Source organism: Habropoda laboriosa, unplaced genomic scaffold (assembly GCF_001263275.1).
Source record: "Habropoda laboriosa isolate 0110345459 unplaced genomic scaffold, ASM126327v1 scaffold110, whole genome shotgun sequence".
NCBI lineage: Eukaryota > Metazoa > Arthropoda > Insecta > Hymenoptera > Apidae > Habropoda > Habropoda laboriosa.
Window position 1 is genome coordinate 315,373 of NW_017100243.1, and position 21,140 is coordinate 336,512.

General features: G+C 41.4%; 1 protein-coding gene across 1 annotated transcript in view; it reads left to right on the forward strand.

The window, feature by feature from the left end:
* Nucleotides 1-21,140, forward strand: part of LOC108572105 (pikachurin) — a 272,858-nt gene that overhangs the window by 57,385 nt on the left and 194,333 nt on the right. The window contains exon 2 of the mRNA XM_017934297.1: nt 12,799-12,915. Within this exon, the coding sequence (XP_017789786.1) occupies nt 12,799-12,915 (117 nt within the window). The remainder of the gene's footprint in view (nt 1-12,798; nt 12,916-21,140) is intronic.

The following is a 21,140-nucleotide window of genomic DNA, read 5'->3' on the forward strand; positions in this document are numbered from 1 at the left end:
TTTACACGTATTTAAGTAATTTCAAAGGGTAAATAGAATGGACAAAAGGTTTCACATTTGATTAAAAATTTTTAGAGTCCATGATCGTTTAAAGTTAAACACATTACACATTTAAATGCACAAATAAGATAATTGGGCGACCTCTTTCACTCAGCCTGAAATGGTTTCACAGCCAAAAATAATTTCACTCCCTATATAAAAATACTAAGCCAGGTGCTCTGATAACTCTATTGATCAATTATCGACCCGATCCTCCCGCAGAAGGTAAAATGCGACAAAATTCGATATTCGACAAAAACGGTCGAAAAAAGGAACCCAGTGAGAAGAAATGAAATCTCTATTTCTTTTTCCTCCACGAATCGACGATTCACCGGTACTTCGTTGCAGTAGCTTCGCTGGAAATTATCCGGAGAGATGTTGCACGATAAATCATAAGGATTCGTTGCGAGGGGAGGAGATGAGATGTACCGGCACCGAGAAAGGCAAGAGATGTAACGCGTTAGCGGCGGCGAGGCCGTTGAACCTCGAAATGCAGGTTCCTGCTGGGTGTACCTTCGCAGATCAGATTTTCCACGCTCGTTCTTATTGTTCCTGTCGGTTTTCCGTGATCTCGTAATTTCTACCGGGGAGAGAACGTTGCCTCGAAATAATGGCTTTATCGCTTGGCTGGCTGTAGGGATGCTGTACAGACTTGTGTACAGACTTTATGAGTTGAAATTGTGGAGGCGTGAATCGAGGGATTTTTATCGAGGAGGTGTTTTCGAACATAGGTCAGCAAATATTTTACGATAAATCGTTTGTACAGCTCTCTCTCTCTCTCTCTCCTTCGTCTGTCAAATTTACAACCCTATCGACCATTCTCTCCACGTCACTTTTACGCCAAATATAAAGCTGTAGAAACATCTTTTTACGATCGAAGGATCAAATTTTGCGACGAGTAGGAGAGATTAAATTGATTCTTCCTTTTTCCGTGGATTTATTGTACAGGTTTATTTTTATCGAAGGCGTGTTATAAATTAGTGCTTGTTCGTGAAAGGGTTTAGTGTTATAGCTGTGAGAAAGGCAGATGTCTGTGTTTGAACGTGAAAAATTCGGGGGGATTATTGCTGTACGTGTGACGTTCGTGTAAAAGTTTAAGAAGAAGCGTAAAGAATCTACGTATATGGGGAGAGTAAACTATGAGAAATATCGTTACAGTAAATTATTTCAATTGAATACGAGATATACGAAAATTTGAACTTTGACTACTACGTGGGTCTGATAAATGCGCGATCCTGTATTCATGATCGAGGCGTGGGTGCATAAAGAGGACCAGAAAAGTTGCGTGGGGAGAAGAACGACGCACGCGTTGTACCAAACAGCGCGGAGTGAAAAAAAAAGAAGAGAAACGGCGATTTTGAGATTCAGTTTCACGGTGTCGTGAGAGAAAAAATTTAAGAGTGGACGTAAAAATGGCTTTGGAAGTGCCATTCTCTTCTCACAATATGAAACTCTTTTTGGTTAATTGACAAGACTTGAAAATGTTGCATTGCAAGATTCTATAAAGCGTATTTTTGTAGCTAAAAAATTTTATTCTTGCAATTGTTATTATTATTAGAGAATTTAGAGTCTCTTTATTTTTAGCCTCCAAAGTGTGTTTGTTCCATAACCAACACTTTGGTAACCAAAAACTAAAAGGAAAGAAAAATGTTACTGTTGGAATGTTTATCGGCAGAAAGCCTTCAGTTTCTTTCCGCGAGGACCATCCAGGACACTCGACCTTACGTAACTCGAAATGCACAATCGCCGGCGTATTACGCAAGCATACGACGGTACTTTAGCTCGCTAGACTCCCCTTCTCATAATCGGATCGCGGAGATTCAAACTCCGATCGAGAGACTGGTCTCCGGAAAATATCTCTCCCTGGGAACTGTAATGCTCGAAAATATCCAGCGAGCGCGTACGCTAAAGGGACTCCAACGGGGCGTCGTCGTCGTCGTCGTCGTAAGAAGTAGGACAAAGTAGTCAAACATCCGGTCGCAGGGCGCTGTCCCTTGGAATTCAATGTCTCTCCATTGGCGTGCATTTCCCTCGACCGATGCAATTCCGAGATGAGCGAGTACGATAAAGTAGGGGAGAGAGAGAGAGAGAGAGAGGTCTCTTTTCTGGACCAGACGTTTCGAGCCACGCTCGTAAAATCCACCCCCGAATATGGTTCTACGGATCTACCCCCCATACCCTTATGGTAGTTGAGGAAATCTGTCAGGGTTAAAGGACACGACGAACGGATCATCCGTCTCTTTCGTTCCTCGAAATTCGACTTATTTGTCTGCCTCGATGGGAGTTAGCGGGCAATCCCCGTCGGCGATAGGGAAGAGTGTTTTTTTACGATTTTCTTGGGAAAATGGGTGATCCTGATGAACACGTGAAGAGTATCTGGAGATTGTTTTTTGGTGTGATAATTGGATTCCGGATTTTTAGACTTTTCTTTGAGTGTATTTTTTAAGGAAATTTCATTTGAAGATAGTGACAGAAAATATCTAAGGATAGTTTTTCTTTTGTGACAATTGCAGACGCATACTTTTCGTTTCGAGATATTTAGACTTTTGCCTTCGAGTGTATTTTTTAATGAAGTTTCACTTTATGGTAGAAAATATCTGGGGACAGTATTTTGTTGTGTATATTTTAGATTTCGAGTTTCGAGATATTTAGACTTCTTTCTTTGAGTGTATTTTTTAAAGAAACTTCATTTACAGGTAATGGTAAACAATATTTAAGGATAATTCTTTGTTGTGATAATTCAAGTCGTATATTTTTCGTTTCGAATTTCGAGATATTTGGACTTCTTTCTTCGACTGTATTTTTTAAAGGTCAGATGTATCGAGATATTTACACTTCTTCCTTTGGGCGTTTTCCAACGAAATTTCATTCACCCGTTCAATCTTGGACTATTTTGGAAAATAGTGCGATTACAGTTAATCTTACCGCCCCACAAATTTTCAAAATCGATTTTCTCCAAGTCAAAGACTCAAATCGTCAAATTTCATTCTGCACTTTCCCCTTACTTCATCACGATGAATCATCATACGCTCGTTTCTCTCGCGCATCATCGCCGATTCTGTATACCGGATTCGCTAAATCGCAAGAAAATTCTGCTTATTTGCCCCGTGGATAAGAGTTAGCGATTCAGTGGATCGAAGAATCGAATGGACAAACGTAGGAGATTTCCTCGGGAAGCCATTGCCAGGCAATCTAGATGGCGCAACGCTTGTGCTCGTCCGTGGACCGTGGACTTATTGTTAGGGTGGCTTTTGACCCTGAGGCAACTTCGTGTACCGCGATAAACCCCGGAGATGGAAATCGGAACCCGTATTTACGGACGCCCGGTCGCCACGCGAATTTGTTCCCTCGTAAAGAGAACGGGGCAACGATCGACTTCGTTCCCGTGTGTACACCCGGTGTCCTCTGTGTACACGCTCCTTTATTGGTCCTTTCGTTTCTTCCCTTCTGCTTTTTTCCCTAACCCGTTGCTTTTCTTCTTTTTTCTCGTTCGACCGATTGAATAATCTCGACTCCTTTTGACGAACATCGCTGCGAATCGATATTTCGAATATTGTTTTCGTAAGATTAACCCTTTGCCTCGCGATTTTTTCATCGCTGAATACGTTGCCTTTGAATATTCGACGTGACACGTTTCAGATGAAAAGTGCTCGCTGTGAGGGAACAGTTATTGTTTAACGGTGACGTAAAAATAAAAATATAATTTATGTTATATTTTTATATTTGTATTGCGTATCTGATAATGTCCGGTTTGATTTTGGCGTCGCTTCACTTTTAGTCGCCGGCGATATTTTATTTGCGAAGTGTGAAAACAAATGTAACGAATTGTAGGTATCGTATGGGCGTATGTGTACGCTCTTCGTAGCGGAAGGGTTAATAGAGAATTAAACGAGAGGAAGTCGGTGTGTTATGTGCAGTTTCTATTTTGCAATCTTCAGATTTAAATTGAAGCTGTAATTAGAGCTGAAATGTGTAAGAGTGAATGTAGGGACTCGGGCTAGTTTATGACCCGCAGACCTCTCGGTCCCAATGACTTGACTCCCCCACGCGTTAAAGGCTGGGTCAGGTAAGGACCCAGCCACGCGCTCGCGCGACGCGGTCCTTGCCGGGTAGAAACCCTCAACTTGTACCAGTGTTTCCTACATATAAGGACGCGTTAAGGAGAATCGTAAGAATTGTAAGAGAACAAATTGCACCGTGTAGTTGACAAGGACGAGGAGTCAACCACGACGACGAAATAAATATAGTTTTCGACATTATCCCGACGAAATATTGTTAAGATTAAAATCCCTTAGAAATGTAAGCTAATTAGAAATAGAAGGGCGTATATGTGCGCTCTTCGTAGCGAAAAGATCGACAGAGCTTTAAATAAAAACAAGTCAAAATATTGTACGCAATTTCTCTTCTGCAATCTTCGGATTTAAATTGAAGCTGAAAGTGTAAGCTAATTAGAAATAGAAGGGCGTATATGCACGCTCTTCGTAAGGAAAGGATTAATAAAGCGTTCAATAAAAACAAGTAAAAATTTTAAATGCAACTTCTATTTTGCAACTGTAATGTTTCTTTTGTCGACTCTCGATCATAAAAAAGGGGTAATTCTTCTAGAAACCCTTGAAAATTATTTTCTCTCTCTCTCGTACTCTTGGATCGTTTTCTTTTAATTCACGGTATTCGTGCCTTCGATTGTTTACGTACGAACGAAGAGAAACCGAGTGGAGATTTACGACGATTTAACCTACGCGGTGAAAATTATAGGGTGGAGTATAAATCTCGCGGTCGTTGTAGAAAATGGCCAGGGGAATTTGTTGTCGAGGTCGATTCCCATCGATACAATTGACTCGTCGTGATGTTGAGCCATTTAGAAGATTGAAAATCCTTCCCTGCCACTATCCTTCCGGGTCACGAGTGAAAAAAGGTATTTCGAGTTTCTGCCCAGCTCGTGATTCTATTTCTATCCAACATCACGTGCAATCATGTTAAATTTCAGCCTTGGTTATGTTCGTTCAAGAGCCTGCGAAAAGCTACATTCTACCCCTATTCGATTCTGTTATCCTTTCAGAAAGGTGGAATCAATTTATAAGTTTACAGCGGCGAGGAAAGTATAGTTACTCTAAAAAATATTCGGGCACTAACGAAACAATCGTTAAACACAGCGCAGGCAAAAATATTCATTTTTGAAATTTTTAAAAATACTACGATTGCGAATAATGTGAATATTGAAAATATTCATTTTTGCTACGTGTCGATATATTAGCGTAAATTAAAATTAATTAAATTGGCAATACCTAATTCTGAAGTGCAATAAATGAGGTTTCCTAGCGAAACAGCATCAACCTAAATCTTTCATAGTTGATCGAAATGTTTCATTGGAAAGGCAAGCTTATGTTATAGTGTCCGAATATTTTTTTAGAGTAATTACTATACGTATATCTAAGGTGTAAGATGATCCGAATTTTCCACGTCAGTATCGCGCGACTAAGATCTAATCTGGTAAAGATGCCTGCGTGTTCTTGTTGCTGATCCTATCAATCAGATTCCTGTGCAGGACGTCTAATTACGAGTTAGACAGCACAGCCGTAGCAGCTTTGTACGCGTTTACACGCGTGTCACTAGGCTAATATGGGTTAATCAGTACATCCATTGCATCTCCCACTATGCTTCCGTATTGGCAGTTCGCCCTCCCGTCTGTCGTTTAAACTCGCCTCTCGGTGGGCTACGTAAACAGGTCCTCGCTGTGCACACTCCACTGGAATTGTGAATTTAGTATTAAATGCTGCGATGTTAAGTGGGATCTTAAATCCTTAAGTTACGTATTCAATATCATATATCCTTGTAAAAAGATGAAAAAAATTTGATGGTTACTAATCCTTAATTAGCAAGCTTTTGAGAGGAATCTTTGGAATGGAACTTCTGCGATGGTGAATTTGAATGTTAAATTGAAAAAATTGTGTATCGAGATTTGAAAAAATCTGAAGAAAATTTGGAAGGTAAATTAATAAATTGATAAATAATAAACGAGTCGTGAAACTTAATTTTTGAGGGGAGGAGAAAATTACTTTGTCCATTAATATGAAATCACTTTTCTTTTTTTTTTTCAACGCAATGAATTTTGTGCTGGTGAAAATTCTGTAGTGAATATTATAAGCCTTCAGAAGAGAAATTTGAAAGATAAATTTATCACCGTCCCAATGCAAAAATTGCAAATTTGCAGAAACTTGATTTTCCAGAAGAGAAGAAAATCACTTTGTCAATTAAAGCGAAATCACTTTTTTTACTCAGTGCAATGAATTTTGTATCTCGATGAAAGTTGTGCGGTGAATGTTGTAAGCCTTCAGAAGAGAAATTTGAAAGAGAAATTTATCGTCGTCCCAACGCATAAATTGCGAAACCTCAATTTCTCAAAACAGAAGAATATCCTTTGCACCAATTCTACCCACCAACTGAAGAAAAACAATTTCACACTAACTAAAAGAAAAATTAAGTTTCAGCAATTTCACAACAGTTATCGAAACGACGATACGTGATGATAAACTTCGATACCTGATCCGAGCAGCGTAATGTTCCCCAAGCTTTCCTGCAGACACGTGCATTCGAAATGGAAAATTGCACGGTAGACTAGTTAGGACTTACCGGCAATCATTACCGGGTGATACAGAACTTTCGAGGAACCGATACAGTACGTGTGTATGATTCTACACGGATCTCTATACGGAACGACGGAGGCGGAACGGATAATTTTGGGTTGGCGAAGCACAACATAGACAATTCGGAATATTTAGGACACGCTAACGGCGGTTCCGGTCACTTGAGATTGGGTATAACTGACCGAACGGTTCGTAGGCCACAGGTACGGAATATTGGTGAAACTTTGAGATTCAATACATACGATTTCAGACTGTTGAAAGCCGATACGAACAATTTCGATACCATGGGGGATTCGACGTAAACGACCATGGACGGCGCGGCGGTGTGAGTATGATACGTATGATGCTGGGACTGTTGGACGTACGAAACGCGATACAAATAACTCGGGGATTTGATACAGAAGACCCTCGATATGTAGAAGCTGATAGGGAACGAATTCGGACAGGTGGGATTCGATACAGACAATCTGAACCGTGTAAAACTTGAACAGTCTCAGGATTCAGGGAAATCGAAGTCGACTGGGTGGTAATTCTCTAGGTGGCTGTTTCACTATTTGTAGGTGCTATCGAGAGCTTGTAGAGTGCTCGAAAGTTTTCTATTTTTCAATATATTGCGATGAAATTTCCGAGAATTGTTTGAATTCTGTTCAAGTGGACACGAAGTAAATAGTTTGACTTAAAGTTTGGTATTTCGAGCCTGTATTCTCTAGCATATTCTACTAGGAGTATGAATGAGTTCTTGGGGTCAAGTTTGGATCGTGCTAATAATGGTTTGGCGAGGTTCACGTGCTCGTTGTTTCTTCGTTAGTAAAATCAGTAGTTAGATCATTATTGTAGTTTGCAGGTGGATAATTAAGCTCCTGTCGAGTTTAGGTAAATGAAAATCAACGTTGTGTCAGAAAGAAAGTATCAAGTGATGATTTCAAAATATTGATACAGCATGTGAGATAGGGACAGCTAGAGAAGCTTAAGAATTTATATAACTTTTTGAAAGTGTTTTCGAGGAATTTGTTGTCAATACTCAGAACAGTGTCAAATTTGCTTCAGCTTATCTTCATTAATAAAAATTAAGTTTGACTGCGTAACCATGGTTTAAAATTTCACTTACAAATCCACGATTTCACACGCAGCGACCTAACAACGCAAACCCAGAACCTTCTACCCCAAGCTTCAATTATCCAACCGAAACTCCACGGAATCCGCGTAACCCAAAAATCGCTTCCGTCAAATTTCTCCAAGCTCTCCCTTACCACGTCACGCGCGCAACCACTCGTCCAAACACTCTGCAATCCTGGTTCCGACTTTTGTCTCGGCCAAAAAACGCGCGAAACAAAAAGCCCGTTTCCTGTGTTCGGAGGAATCGAGGCCGCGGGGGAATGCGGGTCACGAATATGCACACGAGGGAGAGTTTTGTGGAACGGTTAGATCTCTCGCACGTGGGAATAATAAAAGCACTTGCCACGAGTGTGACGCTGTCGCTGACGTTAATTATCCTAATGAATGAGAGAAGCTCGGCCAGCCGCGAGCTGGAAACTGTCACCGCAGAAATGGAACTAACCGGTCTGGTAGTAGTAGCCAGCCGCAACATCAGCAGCTTCTTCTTTAACAGAATTCTTCGAGGCTACCAATGATACGATCTGTGTCATCGTTTCTTTCTCCGTCGCCAGAATCACATTGTTCCTCTCGTAGAATTCGCCTCTCAGAAACGTGTGTATGTGTGTGTGTAGTTGCGACCGAGTTCTTCTTTCGCGACTGGAAATTGCGCACGAGAGGAAAAGGGAAGAGAAAATTCGGCCAGAGTGGAAGAAGAGGAACGCGCGATGCACGAGGACGATACGAAGAGGGAACCCGTTTGAACGCGTGGAACAATGAGCCGGGGAGAAGAATAGCGTGACACTGAAGGCGGTTGGTAAATCTGTGAAAATGTCGACGGAAGAAAGCGTAAAAGTAATCACATATTTCCTTAGGTTTCTCTAGGAAAATGAGGCTGTCTGCCGCTTTTTTTTCTCTCTACAACGCGCGTGTTCCTCCTCGGCGGCGACTTCTTAACGTGAAAATGTAACCCTCGCGGGTGTATTTTAATGTAGAACGGTGGATTAAAAAAGCGGACGAAACACGTTCGACGACGACGACGTGTACGAGTAATTGCGAAACGTGTGCGTTGTTTCGTACTCCTCCACCGCGTCTCTCTTTTCTTCTGTTCTTTTAACGAGATTCTTTTCGCCTGTAAGAGGGTAAACGTTGCGATTATAAACTCTCTCGGTTCTTTCAGCGAGGTGGAGAGAGAAAGAGACAAACGTATTGTCTAACACGTTGTCTTCTAATTAAACCGGGGGAAATTTGCCCGGGAGAGAAGTGAATTCTCATCGTTGAAGGGAAAATTAATCCTGGAATAAAAGCAATTAAACGAAAACAGCCCCCCGCGTACAGCAGTCGGTAGGAAGGGAAGCCCGCGAAAGGTGCAGCAGGAGTGAAAAGAGGTGGTGGATAGATACGACGAGGTGATTCTTATTCTCGAATTTTCCTCACGGATCTTCGGGAATTATTCTGGTCCCGGCGTGAAACATCGTCCGATAATTTGCTCTCGAACCGGGAGGAACTTAATGAAAGGAGCGTGTCGCGACAACGAGCACCCCGGAAACTTTGGATCTTTCCAGCGACGCCGCGAATTTTAATTAAGAGACCAAGAACCGGAAGTAGAGGAGGCTGCGGCAAGGGGAGAGAGAGAAGGTTTTGATCCAATCGATACACTAGCTCTACCGTATATCAGTTTTTAATCACAGCGCGGGGTAAACGTTAAATTATTTCCACGGGCAAGCTAACGGGTGGCCTATAAATAAGACTTGCGTGTTCGTTGGTACGCTCGTTTGAGGGTACCCGGAGGTTTTCACAGGGGTCTTATCATTATTTATTACGCGAAAGACGCGCGTACCCAGCCGCGAAAGTTACGCTCACGGTTCGACTATAAAAACGCATGGTATAAAGCGAGGAAAGGTGGAGACAGGTTGGTGTAGAAGGAGGGTTGACTTGCGTATGGAGTTACCGAATGATCCATTTTTCTTCACTTCGCGGATTTATGGCGCATTTACGCGGTCGGGACTTTTCGAATAAATTCACATGGTGCAGGGGAAAGGTCTCGCAGAGTGAAACCGCTGAGCCGCGGAAACAATGCTTTCGGCGTGTAAACAGAATTTTAGGGGTGCGTGGATTTTTGGGTAATGGGGAATTTTCGAGGATCTCGTTTTTTGGGGTAATTTTATGTTTGTGCAGGAGGAATTGTTGAAATGATTTTACGATAGGCTTGAATTTTTAGTTAGGCATGGTAAGATGAAACCGTCGATATGAAATTATGTTTTGCTAATATTTGACTAAGAATTTGGAAAATGGTGAAAAGGAAAGTCTCATATTTCCATACCTTCGTATATTTGTTTAAAATAAATCAAATGTCTAAAATGTTTAAAATAAAAAAAACAAGTCAATATACAAATCGAACGTTTTTTGCAATCTGAACTTTTGTCACACGCTGTATTTTAAAGCGTCAGTTTTTTCGAAAAAATATATGACACTTTGTTTTTCTTATTAGAAGACTCACACTTGGTAAATTTAAACCATTTTTGTAAATCCAACAATTCTCCACATATCGAGAAAACAAATTCTGTTATTTTCTGTTATTTATTTCTGTTGAAATTGCAAATCAGCGTGTAATAAAAAGCACTTGTCAAATACATTTTCGAAAGCTGCATTATATACAAGTTTCAATAACTATCAAAATGAGCGATTTACACTGACAAACCAAGCTTAACCCTAGAGCGGTCTTTCGGGTCTTTTTTGACCCACCGCCTTTTTATATTAGTCATTTTTGCTGTTATCAAGTTTACGTTCCTTAACATTACTTTAAACGATTATTGTCTAGGCTCATATGTCGCGTTGGAAACAAAAATTATTACACATAAGGTCTTAGGTCCTTTTTCACCCAAAAGTCTTAATCGTACAGTCAATACGAAGACATTAATTTCCCACTGCAACGTTTAACCAAACCAATTAAAATCAAAAAATTCTAAAATACTCGAAACCAACGCGATCCAAGATACCCAAAAACCTTAACGAACGCCGTCACCCACCGGTAGAGGACCCAACAATCGCATTCAATCCTCGAATTTATTAAGTCGCCGATTAAATTAACGTTATTTCTCCGGAAGCGGATAAATCTCGGCGATTAGCGACGTCGTATCTTCTCGTTGCACGAAGAACGAGGGAAACCGGTTCGTTTAGGTTTGAATTATTCGTGAACGGGCCCGGCCTGATCGAAACGCCGGCTCAGCGTGGCTGCGTTTCGCGGCGCGCTTTAAGGATTTTCCACGGGCGACGCGAGACGTTCGATCGTCGACAACGACCGGGCTGGAATAATTCACGCCTAACCGCGAACTTCCTGCAGGATTACAATTTCCCGGTCGTCGTAACGGCACGCTCTATATCCTCTTACCGTCCCCCGACCTGTTCGAGCCTGATTGCCCCCGGCACTTTCCGCCGACGATACGATGACCGTCTTAGGGAGAGCCCCTCGATTTTCCCTCCACGTACGGCTACGTACGCCGCCCGTGAATTCTCTGGACCTGCTTCTAAATTCAATTCGACGGAATCGTAGCCGAAGAATGGGATTAACGTGAGCTGGATATACGTTGGATCTGTATACAGGGTGTTTTACTTGCAACAGATATCTGGATTATGTCCATTTCCGGAGAAAGTTGGAGAAAATTATTACAGTTTACGATGGAAGATGGTCACTCGAGGGTCATTTTAAAGGCCATTCCTAGGTTTTCGATATTTTATAAATTAATATACTTGTGGAGCCGCGTCCTTTGGACAGCCCTCGATGTACCGTAACGGTACATGAGAGGACCGCCGCGGAACAATGGGCGAGCATCGCCTTTCGCGACCATCGACGGGCAGATGAACCGGCAACGGCTTTTTGGGAAAAACCCCGATTTTCGTCTCCGACAGCACACGTACCGCGCACCCGATTAACCAATTACCTCACCGGAACCATTTCCACCTCATTTTCTTGGCCAATCACATGCATTCCCATGTCACCCGCGTCTTGGAGTCATCCGCGTCCAGGGAGAGGGACATTCGATTCCGAGGGAGTTACAAGTCGTCCTTTACCAGTTACAAGTCGTCCTTCCCCAGTTACAAGTCGTCCTTCACCAGTCACGATTCGTCCAACACGAGTTACAATTCATCCACCACGAGTCACAAGTCAACCATATTCACATCAGGCTTGATCATTTTTTAATATATTTCCTTTTCTTTTGTTTTCTAAAGTCACTTCTAAGTTATTATGTCATAGGTCGTTGAGCTCGAGTGATGTTGGTGATAATGTTAATATGCGGAAAAAATTTCAGCGGTTTTCGGGATTTTGTGTCGTCACTCGATGCACGTTTTGAAATAATATAAACCCTTCTTAGTCGTTCTTTTTTAGTTTCCATACCGGCGAAGGTAATTTAGATGAGACACACTGTATGTTTAGGTCTAGGAATGGAATTACCTTGTTACATTGTTCGAAATAGAGATTGATCGATTGAACTGTCGCATTGCTTCCACTTTTTCACAGTTTTTTTGTTCTCGGTTGTTTAAGTTGTCTCCTGTGTCGATCAAATTTCGTTTCTCCTTGGTAAATATAGGTCGTAGTGTTTTACTTTTTATTATAGGGCAATGTGCACCGTTTGCTATCAGAAGCACACATTTCTGAAGCAACACGCTGTTATAAGTAATCGCTTAATTTATTGCAAAAATCCTTCGTTTCATTTATCAGGATGAAAATGGACAATTCTTATATTTTTCCACGGTAAGAAAAATATGAAAAAGATTTGAATTACAAACTAATTACGTTGAAATATAACTCGAGTGTAAATATCACTCAACTCCGTCTCGAAAAAAGAAGAAAACCACAGAGGCCCAGGAATAGTCGCGAACATTCCATCCTCACGCCAAAGTGGAGAAAAGTGGGACGTATCGCGAGAAAATGCCCCTTGAATATGTTTTATCGCCGTTCGTTTGTTTCCCGCTGGATACAAAGCAAACAAGTTTCTCAGCAAGCCGATCCTCTGCATTTCAGGAAGATGCGGCCACGGGTCTCCGTGCGAGCAGCTCTGCTACGAACTTCACGACGGGATGTACGAGTGTGACTGCAAGGACGGCTACATTCTTCATAAAAATGGATACAGCTGCGCCGGTGAGTTCACTTCCGAAACTTTCTCTCTTGCTTATCCACCTTTTCGCGATTTCCCCATAGGCGGATACCTGTTTATTCGATTCCTCCACTTCTTTCCCCCCCTAGCGAACCTCGAACCTCACAGTTTTCACAGATTGCCTTCGATAATTACCCCGAACTTTCTCAAATTTTTCGAATACCTGCTGGCTCGACGATACCGTGTAATTGATAAAGTTCTCGAACGACCCACAAGATTTTTCCTTCTCCCAGAGAAGTTTCTTCTAGCAGTTTTCGAGAAGATTTAGTAACTTCACATATTCCCTCGGTTTGCAAAGAGAAATAGAATCGAGGATAATTAAGGTAGGAATTGCAAATTTTGATTACGATCCCGTTCTTCTTGGAGGAGGAATGGGTGTCTAGATTTCCCGTTTGAAAAACTTTCGTGTAACTTTATCGTTCCCTTATCGACGCTTTTCTTTTTCGCGCGGAAAAAGAGAGAAGACGACCGGTAGAAATGGCAAGGGCAAAGTAGAGAAGTAAGACAAATCGGAAGGTATCTAACTCATATTAAAATCTTGGCGATTTTCGAAACGAAAGCTTGCGGAAGGCGGTGAAGAAAAATCGTGTCGCCGATGCTCTACACACGGGGTGGCAGATTTTTTCGTCTCTCCTCGTATCAAGATCCTCTTGGCTGCAGGCTATGGGGCAACTGGCGTGTCGAGAAGAAAAAGGGACCTCGGGGTCCGTTCAGGCACGATAAACGCGCGATTCGACGTTCAATTTCGACGCAACCCTCTACTCTCTTCTCCCAGACGTTCCGCTCGTGTTCCACTTTTTTCTCGCTTATTTTCATCTCGGATGGCAGCAATTCAATCTTCCGAGGCTGTAACCTTGCCGAGCCTGTCAAAATCGCCGTGTTCTTGACGCAAATGTGCTAAAAAACAGGTGTTTTCTTCTTTTTTTTTAACCTAGCGTCAATTTCAACCCCTCGAAGGCAAACTTAGTTCGTGCTCGAGTCTAATTTTTTTACCGTTCCAGGCTCTCAAAAAATCTGAAAAAATTCTAGATTACTCGTCCAAGTCTCTAATTTGTTTTCGGTAAAAATTAATATTGGTCTGGAAGAAATAGGGAAGTGAAATTTCACTTGGGTCGTCGAAGTCCTTTCTATTTTTAGACGTATCACTTAGTTTTTGTTCGAGTCTAATTTTTTTACCGTTCTAGGCTCTCAAAAAATTTGAAAAAATTCTAGATTACTCGTCCAAGTCTCTAATCTTTTTTCGGTATTCTAGATTACTCGTCCAAGTCTCTAATCTTTTTTCGGTAAAAATTGAAATTCGTTCGGAAGAAATACGTTGGGAAAATTTCACTTGGGTCATCGAAGACACAGATCGTCTACGGAGGGTTGTAACGAATTTTGAACCGTGATTTGTTCGGAAGTTGAGCACGTTTGCATTGTTTGTTACAACGATTATACGAGTGTGTAGGGTTTTGCATTAAGCAGAAATTTTTCGAAGCTTAAACGAGTATTTTTCTGTTACTTGTTTAATCACTTTACGAGGTTGTGTTTCAGTTTGAATTAGACAAATATGAAGTACAGTTGTGAATAATTCCTTCTTCAGCGCCTATTTAATTTTCACACAAAAGGGGAATTGTACGGGGGAGTTGAATGAAATCTACGAAACAGAGGGTGAAATGTATATTTAATGAAATACAGGAAACTCGGGGTACAATCAGATGAAAATACGGCGTAATTGATACAGTTTGAAAATGAGCACGTTCAAATTGATTCATAACACAAAAGCATTGTATCGTGTATCAAAGTGAAGTAGTAATTAAAATACATTATTCTAAAACATCCCTGGTGAATTCTTGTTAATGAAATACTGACAGTACCGGAGCTTAACTCTTTCGCCCCGATAGATTTTAGTTTCAAAGTTTCTTTTGTTAAATTAAGGTGAAAATTGAGGATTGAAATAAGATGGAAATGAGCCAAAAGGCGCGAACAGCGTGAAAATTTTCAGAGCACAGCCGCGAAGTATTTTATTTTAACCGCATCGTGTCCAAATTTGTTTTACTAAAATAAGGTAACGGTGCACAAAGGGTGAAATTACAAATGAAATTAAGATTCAAGTGAGACAAAAGGCGCGAAAGTGTTCAAAGCACGGCCGCAAAATCTCTTATTTCTAAGTTAAAAATACGCAAAGGGGAAAATTAGGGATTAAATTAGCGTGGAAATGCGCCAGAAGGTGCGAAAATTTCAAAGCGCGACTGCGCAATATTTTATTCTAGCCGTATCCTTTCGAAATCTATTTTATTATTAAAGCGAAAGCGCGTGAAACATTAAATTAACCCTTTCGCTGCTATTGGTTTTGAAAATTTTCCCGCATTGTGCCGTCGAACCTTAAATTTTGCTTGAAATTCGATCCTTTCGGTGCTCTCGCTTAAATTTTAACGACAGAAATTTAAAATTAAAAGAAATTTTTAAACGCCGAAACGAAAGGGTTAAGATCGAGATGCGCCAAAGGCGCGAAAATTGAAAATATCTAATCTTGGCCGCATTCTTTCAAAATTTATTTCACTAAATTAAAGCAAAAGCATCAAGTCGAAAATTAAACTAAGATCGAAATCCTCCAAATGTCGCGAACACCTCGCTACAAATTCCCACAGCGTCTGCGTAGCCTTCAACAGGAACGAAAGGGTTAATAGCAACTCGTCGATAGAAGAACATTTCCTGGTCCCGCGGCGTTTCCAGTCTCGAACGAACCAACAAGACTGTGTCCCCGCGGAGAAAACGCGAATCAAAGGAGAAAGCAAACTTCGATGGAAGGTTGTTCACGCGTGAACTGTGTGCATCGAGCTTACGCGGGGCCATTTTACGCGCGCTTGAAAGACCACGGCGGGGCGGGTCTGCGCTTTCGACCTGTCCACAACTCGTCGGAAGTTGTTATAGCGGTTGTCGTCGCCGCCGTCGTTGCACCGATCTTTGATAGAAAGGTCTTGTGCTCGTTCGAATCGAAAAGGAACGTCTACCGCACAGAGGAGCAAGTTCGGCTAAGTCCGCGGCGAGTTCAACAGTTTGGAAATAAGTAACCAAGTTTCGCGAAGGGCCGATCGAGTTGCGATTGGAAAATGTCCCGTTTCCGATGCAACCACCTCCGCGTGGTATTGTTGGAGAAGCTGGGTCGTTTCGTGGTTCGACGGTTTGGGTCGAGGTTGCACGAGAATTAATCCTTTACGGTATGATTCGGTCTTCGGGGAAAGGGCTCCCTTCGAGGGTTTTAAATGTTCGCTGAAAACATTTTTTTTCGGAATTATTAGGGTTCCTTAACTTTTCTTCGTTCATGAGAAGACACATTATGGTTGATTGGAATTTTCATTCCGATGAGAGATAAAAAATTAGAAATTATTTAAAAAATTTGTAGTTATTGTTAAAATCAATACGATGTAGGAGTGTAGCAGTGGACAAATAAAATGAGACTTGTAAAACATAGGGAAATGGATAGGTGAGTTTGTAGAGGGTTGGTGTTTGTGTTACACTGGGTATGCAATTTTAATCTGCGTTGAATTTTCAGGTAGAGATATAAAAGGATGTGCGGGTGACGGGAGACTAAACGTACTCGTGCTTGCGCTTGAAATCTTTTATTTAGAAAACCCAGACGAGACGTCTGATGTCGCTCGTGCGACTTTCGGCGGTCGAATCCCCTTGGCGTCGTCGGTCGGGACCCTGGCTGTCCTCGGAACGGATCTCAAGTGTCCCCCCGCTTTCCGAGGACAGCCATCCTTTATCGAAAGGCACGAAAGACACGTCCGTTGCGTGCGTCTCGCAGTCTCGATGGTGTTTACAATGTGGCGTCGTGCGCGCTGCATGGGCCGCCACAGATGTAATTTAGAGGTATTGTAATTTTTATTATTTATTACCGATGCAAAGATAGCTACTGCAGTGTGATAAATTCTAAGACACGAGTTAATTACCTGTTCTTACTCATTACTCAAGAAAGAGAAAGTCAGGCGAAGGTCGTAAAGTGCGGTAATTTTTTTTTTTTTTATAGGTTAGAATTTATCGTAGGAACTTTTATAGAATAGATAAAGTTTGCACGTAAGGTGGGTAAGAGCTTATGACTCACTCTATTTAGTAGTTTGCTCTACTTATAAAAGCTGGTCATGCACGAACCTTGATATTTCGAGATATACACACTCGGCTATAAATTCACTAGACAGTTGGTAGAATTAGAGTAAGGATAAATTTATGTTGTAGTTACAAGACGGACGTAACTCGTGCTAACCACTTACATTGTGCAAAAATGTAAATTACGAGACCTTGCTGGAAGTGTGATAAAGACATTTCTTCCGAAGTTATTAGGTTACCTTGTATGCAGGTCAAGTATTCTGCGGGAGAATCGTGCACGAGACCATTGGTCCCGTCATTCCTTCAATTTTCAATGCACGTTCCAAATTTACTCAGGAATGATAATTGAATCTCTGTTCATCTTCACGTGAGTCGCAAATGAAAACATACGTGTATTACTCTTTTCTCTCGTCATTGTTCAATTTTCAATGCACATTCCAAATTAACTTAGGAATGATAATTGAATATCTATTCGTCTTCATCTGACTCGTAAATGGGAACGTACACGAGTTACTTTTCTCTCTCGTCATTGTTCAATTTTCAATGTACATTCCAAATTCACTTAGGAATGATAATTGAATTTCCATTCATCTTCACGCGACTCACAAATGGAAAGGTACACGCACTATTCGTTCTTCTCGTCATTGTTCAATTTTCAATGCACATTCCAAATTTACTTGGTAATGATAATTGAATCTCTGTTCATCTTCTCATGACTCATAAACGAAAACATGGGCAGGTTACTCCATTCTCTCGCCACTATTCAATTCTCAATGTACATTCCAAATTTACTTAGGAACGACAATTGAATCTCTACGCATCTTCATATGACTCACAAACGGAAAGATACACGCACCATTTGTCTCTCTGGTCATTGTTCAATTTTCAATGCACATTCCAAATCTACTTCGGAACGATAATTGAATCTCAGTTCGTCTTCTCACGACTCACAAACGGAAACACAGGCAAGCCACCCTTTTCTCCGGTCATTACTCAATTTTCAATGCACATTCCAAGTCTCCCTATTCAAACCTCGTCCTGGCGCGAAATGTCAATTCGTCTTGGCGACTTTCGGGAATACCCCGCCACCCGTTAAGGTTTTTCCCCGGAAGTTTCGCGGCCCATATTTATCCGCCTCACTATTTTCCAACCGCCCATTCATTTCTTCCTCTGAATACACGGAGGTGTACTCTCTTCGCTACTATATCCGTAAAGGTCGGTTACGTCGAAAAAAAAGAAAAAAGTGGACGCACGTGTTGCGTTGAAGAATGTTTCTCCTCCGGCTTGCTCGGCGCGGCGAGGCGAGGCTGCGAAAAGATGGAAAGATGGATCGCGGTTGTAGGCGACGCGGCTCTGGCGAAAAGGCATTCGAATCTGTCTTGGTGTGCACGGCGGCAAACGCGTCAACCTTTGACAGGGGATCGTTTCAGTTGAAAATGCACGCCGCGGCATAGAACCCGCCTCGTCGACCCTTTTGCCTCGTCGACTACATTTTGCTCGTTCATCGCGCCACGTACTCCTCCTATTGAAATAACCGTGCATCAAGGCTGCTTACACGGGAATATGGGATGCCATTGGAACTTATGCAGCACGGAAAGATTATCGGAAAACCGTTTGTTGCGCGCGTGTGTACGCCTGTGACGAGGCCGCGTTTTACCTATAACAATGCCGATTAGGCCGTCGTTTGATTGGCCGGATCAAACGAATCCATCTTCTCTACCCTTTGTCCACGAATTTTATCTTCTATTTTCTCCCGATTTCTCGACCGTGTCTCGCGATGGAACTGGGTTTGACCACTTAACGCGTTGTCAATCGAACGAACTGCTAGTTGAGCTGATGTCTGAGATCGATAAATGAAGTTTTCGAAAAATTGCCAAAGAATCCTGACGTTACGAAGAAAATTTTTTAAAATAGCGCGTGAGAGTGAAATATCATTCGGTATAAATAATACTAAGAAAAAGAGAATTATATTTTTTAATTTCAATTCACTCTTCCCTTTGTCAATCTCGACAAAATTCCGAATTCCTCAATTTTCTCTTTTCAAAATATCCGCGTTCGCCGTGATTACCCCGTCGTTTCCTCAAAGCGCCGAAGGAACCATTACGGCAGCTCTCCGCAAGGTGAAAGCTCTAAAAGCGCCTAAGCGCGCGTTACTCGATTAACGCCTGGCAAGAACAATCCAGACGTCGACGAAGAAGCGAGCGAAGGAAAACAGAAAAATAGAGAACCGCGACACCTGTTAATGAGAGCACATTGTCTCGACGTAGAGTTGGGCGAAAACACTCGACGCTATAGCAGTTCACGAGACACAGTCGAAAAGCGTACAATGTTCCATCGTACGTTGCTCGGTCCACGCGCAATTCTCTCTTTCTTTCTTTCTCTCTCTCTCGTCGGAACTGTGTTGTTCTATTTACCGGTCCCGCTGGACCTCTACGGTGTTATTAACGTATACTTGCGAGGCACAACGGTGTTTTTAGCTCCGCGGCGCCGCTCAGGTTACGCGAGCTCGATCTGCGAGGCCATGGGGAAAGAGGGAAGTTATCAGAGGGTCAGCTAAGGGCCTGGAGGAATAGACGTTGTAAATTCATCGTCTGCGGGGAAATTTGTTTGCACGGTTTAGTACGTGCTTTGGGTGGATTGTTGGAATTCTTTTTTAGGAATCTCCAGGCGTATTTTTAGGATCTGGAGTTCGTTAACCCTTTGAGAATGGAGGAGTACGTGTTGTGTTGGGATATATTGATTATTTGTAGGTACAACGTATAACTAGGTCGTTATTTAATTTTTTAAAGAATTTTTTAATTAATTTATTGATTATTACGTTTGTAATGGATAGAAAGTCTCAAGAGTGCCACTTATCACGAGAGGGTTAAAGTGAATTTTGTTGAAATTATATTTTATTTAAAAAAATTTGGTTCTTTTACAAATTCTGTTTTCTTGAGCACCCTGTATATATCACCGAGGAAATTTCGCTCGGATTAGAAGTAGAGGAAACGTCTGAGAAACAGCAATTTATGAATACCATAGTGTGTGAATTCTCCTTTAATTTCCTTTCAATTTATCAACCACGTTCGAGTGAAGCCACGCTCTATGGAAGGAAGTATCGTATTGTAAAAGGGTTGCTCGTAACAAAATTGAGTTCTTCTTTGGTACGTCTGAGAAATGAGGTTCATATGAAAGTTAGACAGCTGAATACAATGCTCGACGTGTTACTCTATTAATCCTCTTGTGATCTGTAATAATTCATCATCATTCTTGTGTGTATGTACATACAGATATAAGACAGCTTGCAAGGAAAACATTGAATTACATTTTCATTTGCATACATTGTGTCATGTTATGACAAATTACACTGTTGGCGCAGATTGTGGATTTATTTATACAAAATATGACAGCGTATGTTAAGACGAGTCCAACGAGTTGCGAACAAAATCATTTAAAAAACATATAAAATTACTCCTTTATACTTCATCTTTCGTATTCCACAACACTGATTTTTCTTCATAGAGAGTGATTAAAAACAGATATAAGACAGCTTGCAAGGAAAACATTGAATTACATTTTCATTTGCATATATTGTGTCATGTTATGACAAATTACACTGTTGGCGCAGATTGTGGATTTATTTATACAAAATATGATAGCGTATGTTAAGACGAGTCCAACGAGTTGCGAACAAAATCATTTAAAAAACATATAAAATCACTCCTTTATACTTCATCTTTCGTATTCCACAACACTGATTTTTCTTCATAGAGAGTGATTAAATCGGTAATTTCATTTCTCCACTAATTTTTTTTCCTGACATTTTTTACTCGCACGAGAATTCTGTCAAGAATACGAAACTGCTTCGTGCTTGCAAAGCAACTGTTTATTCGAGTCGTAACTCGCGATAGTTTTACTCTCAAAAGGACAGTGTAACGATTTGAATTTAAAATGGGCGCGTCTTTTCACCGTGATCGGCGTGCGTCCGCCGAGCGGCGTTGGGAGCGGCGATCGCGCATGCGTCGAGCGAGAAACAGTATGGCGTATTGTATTGTATCAAGACTACGTGCGTGGTGTTTGTTCTCGGTTTTGCCAATAAAAGTAATATAAAATCAGAAAATTCTTTTTCCGCTAACTC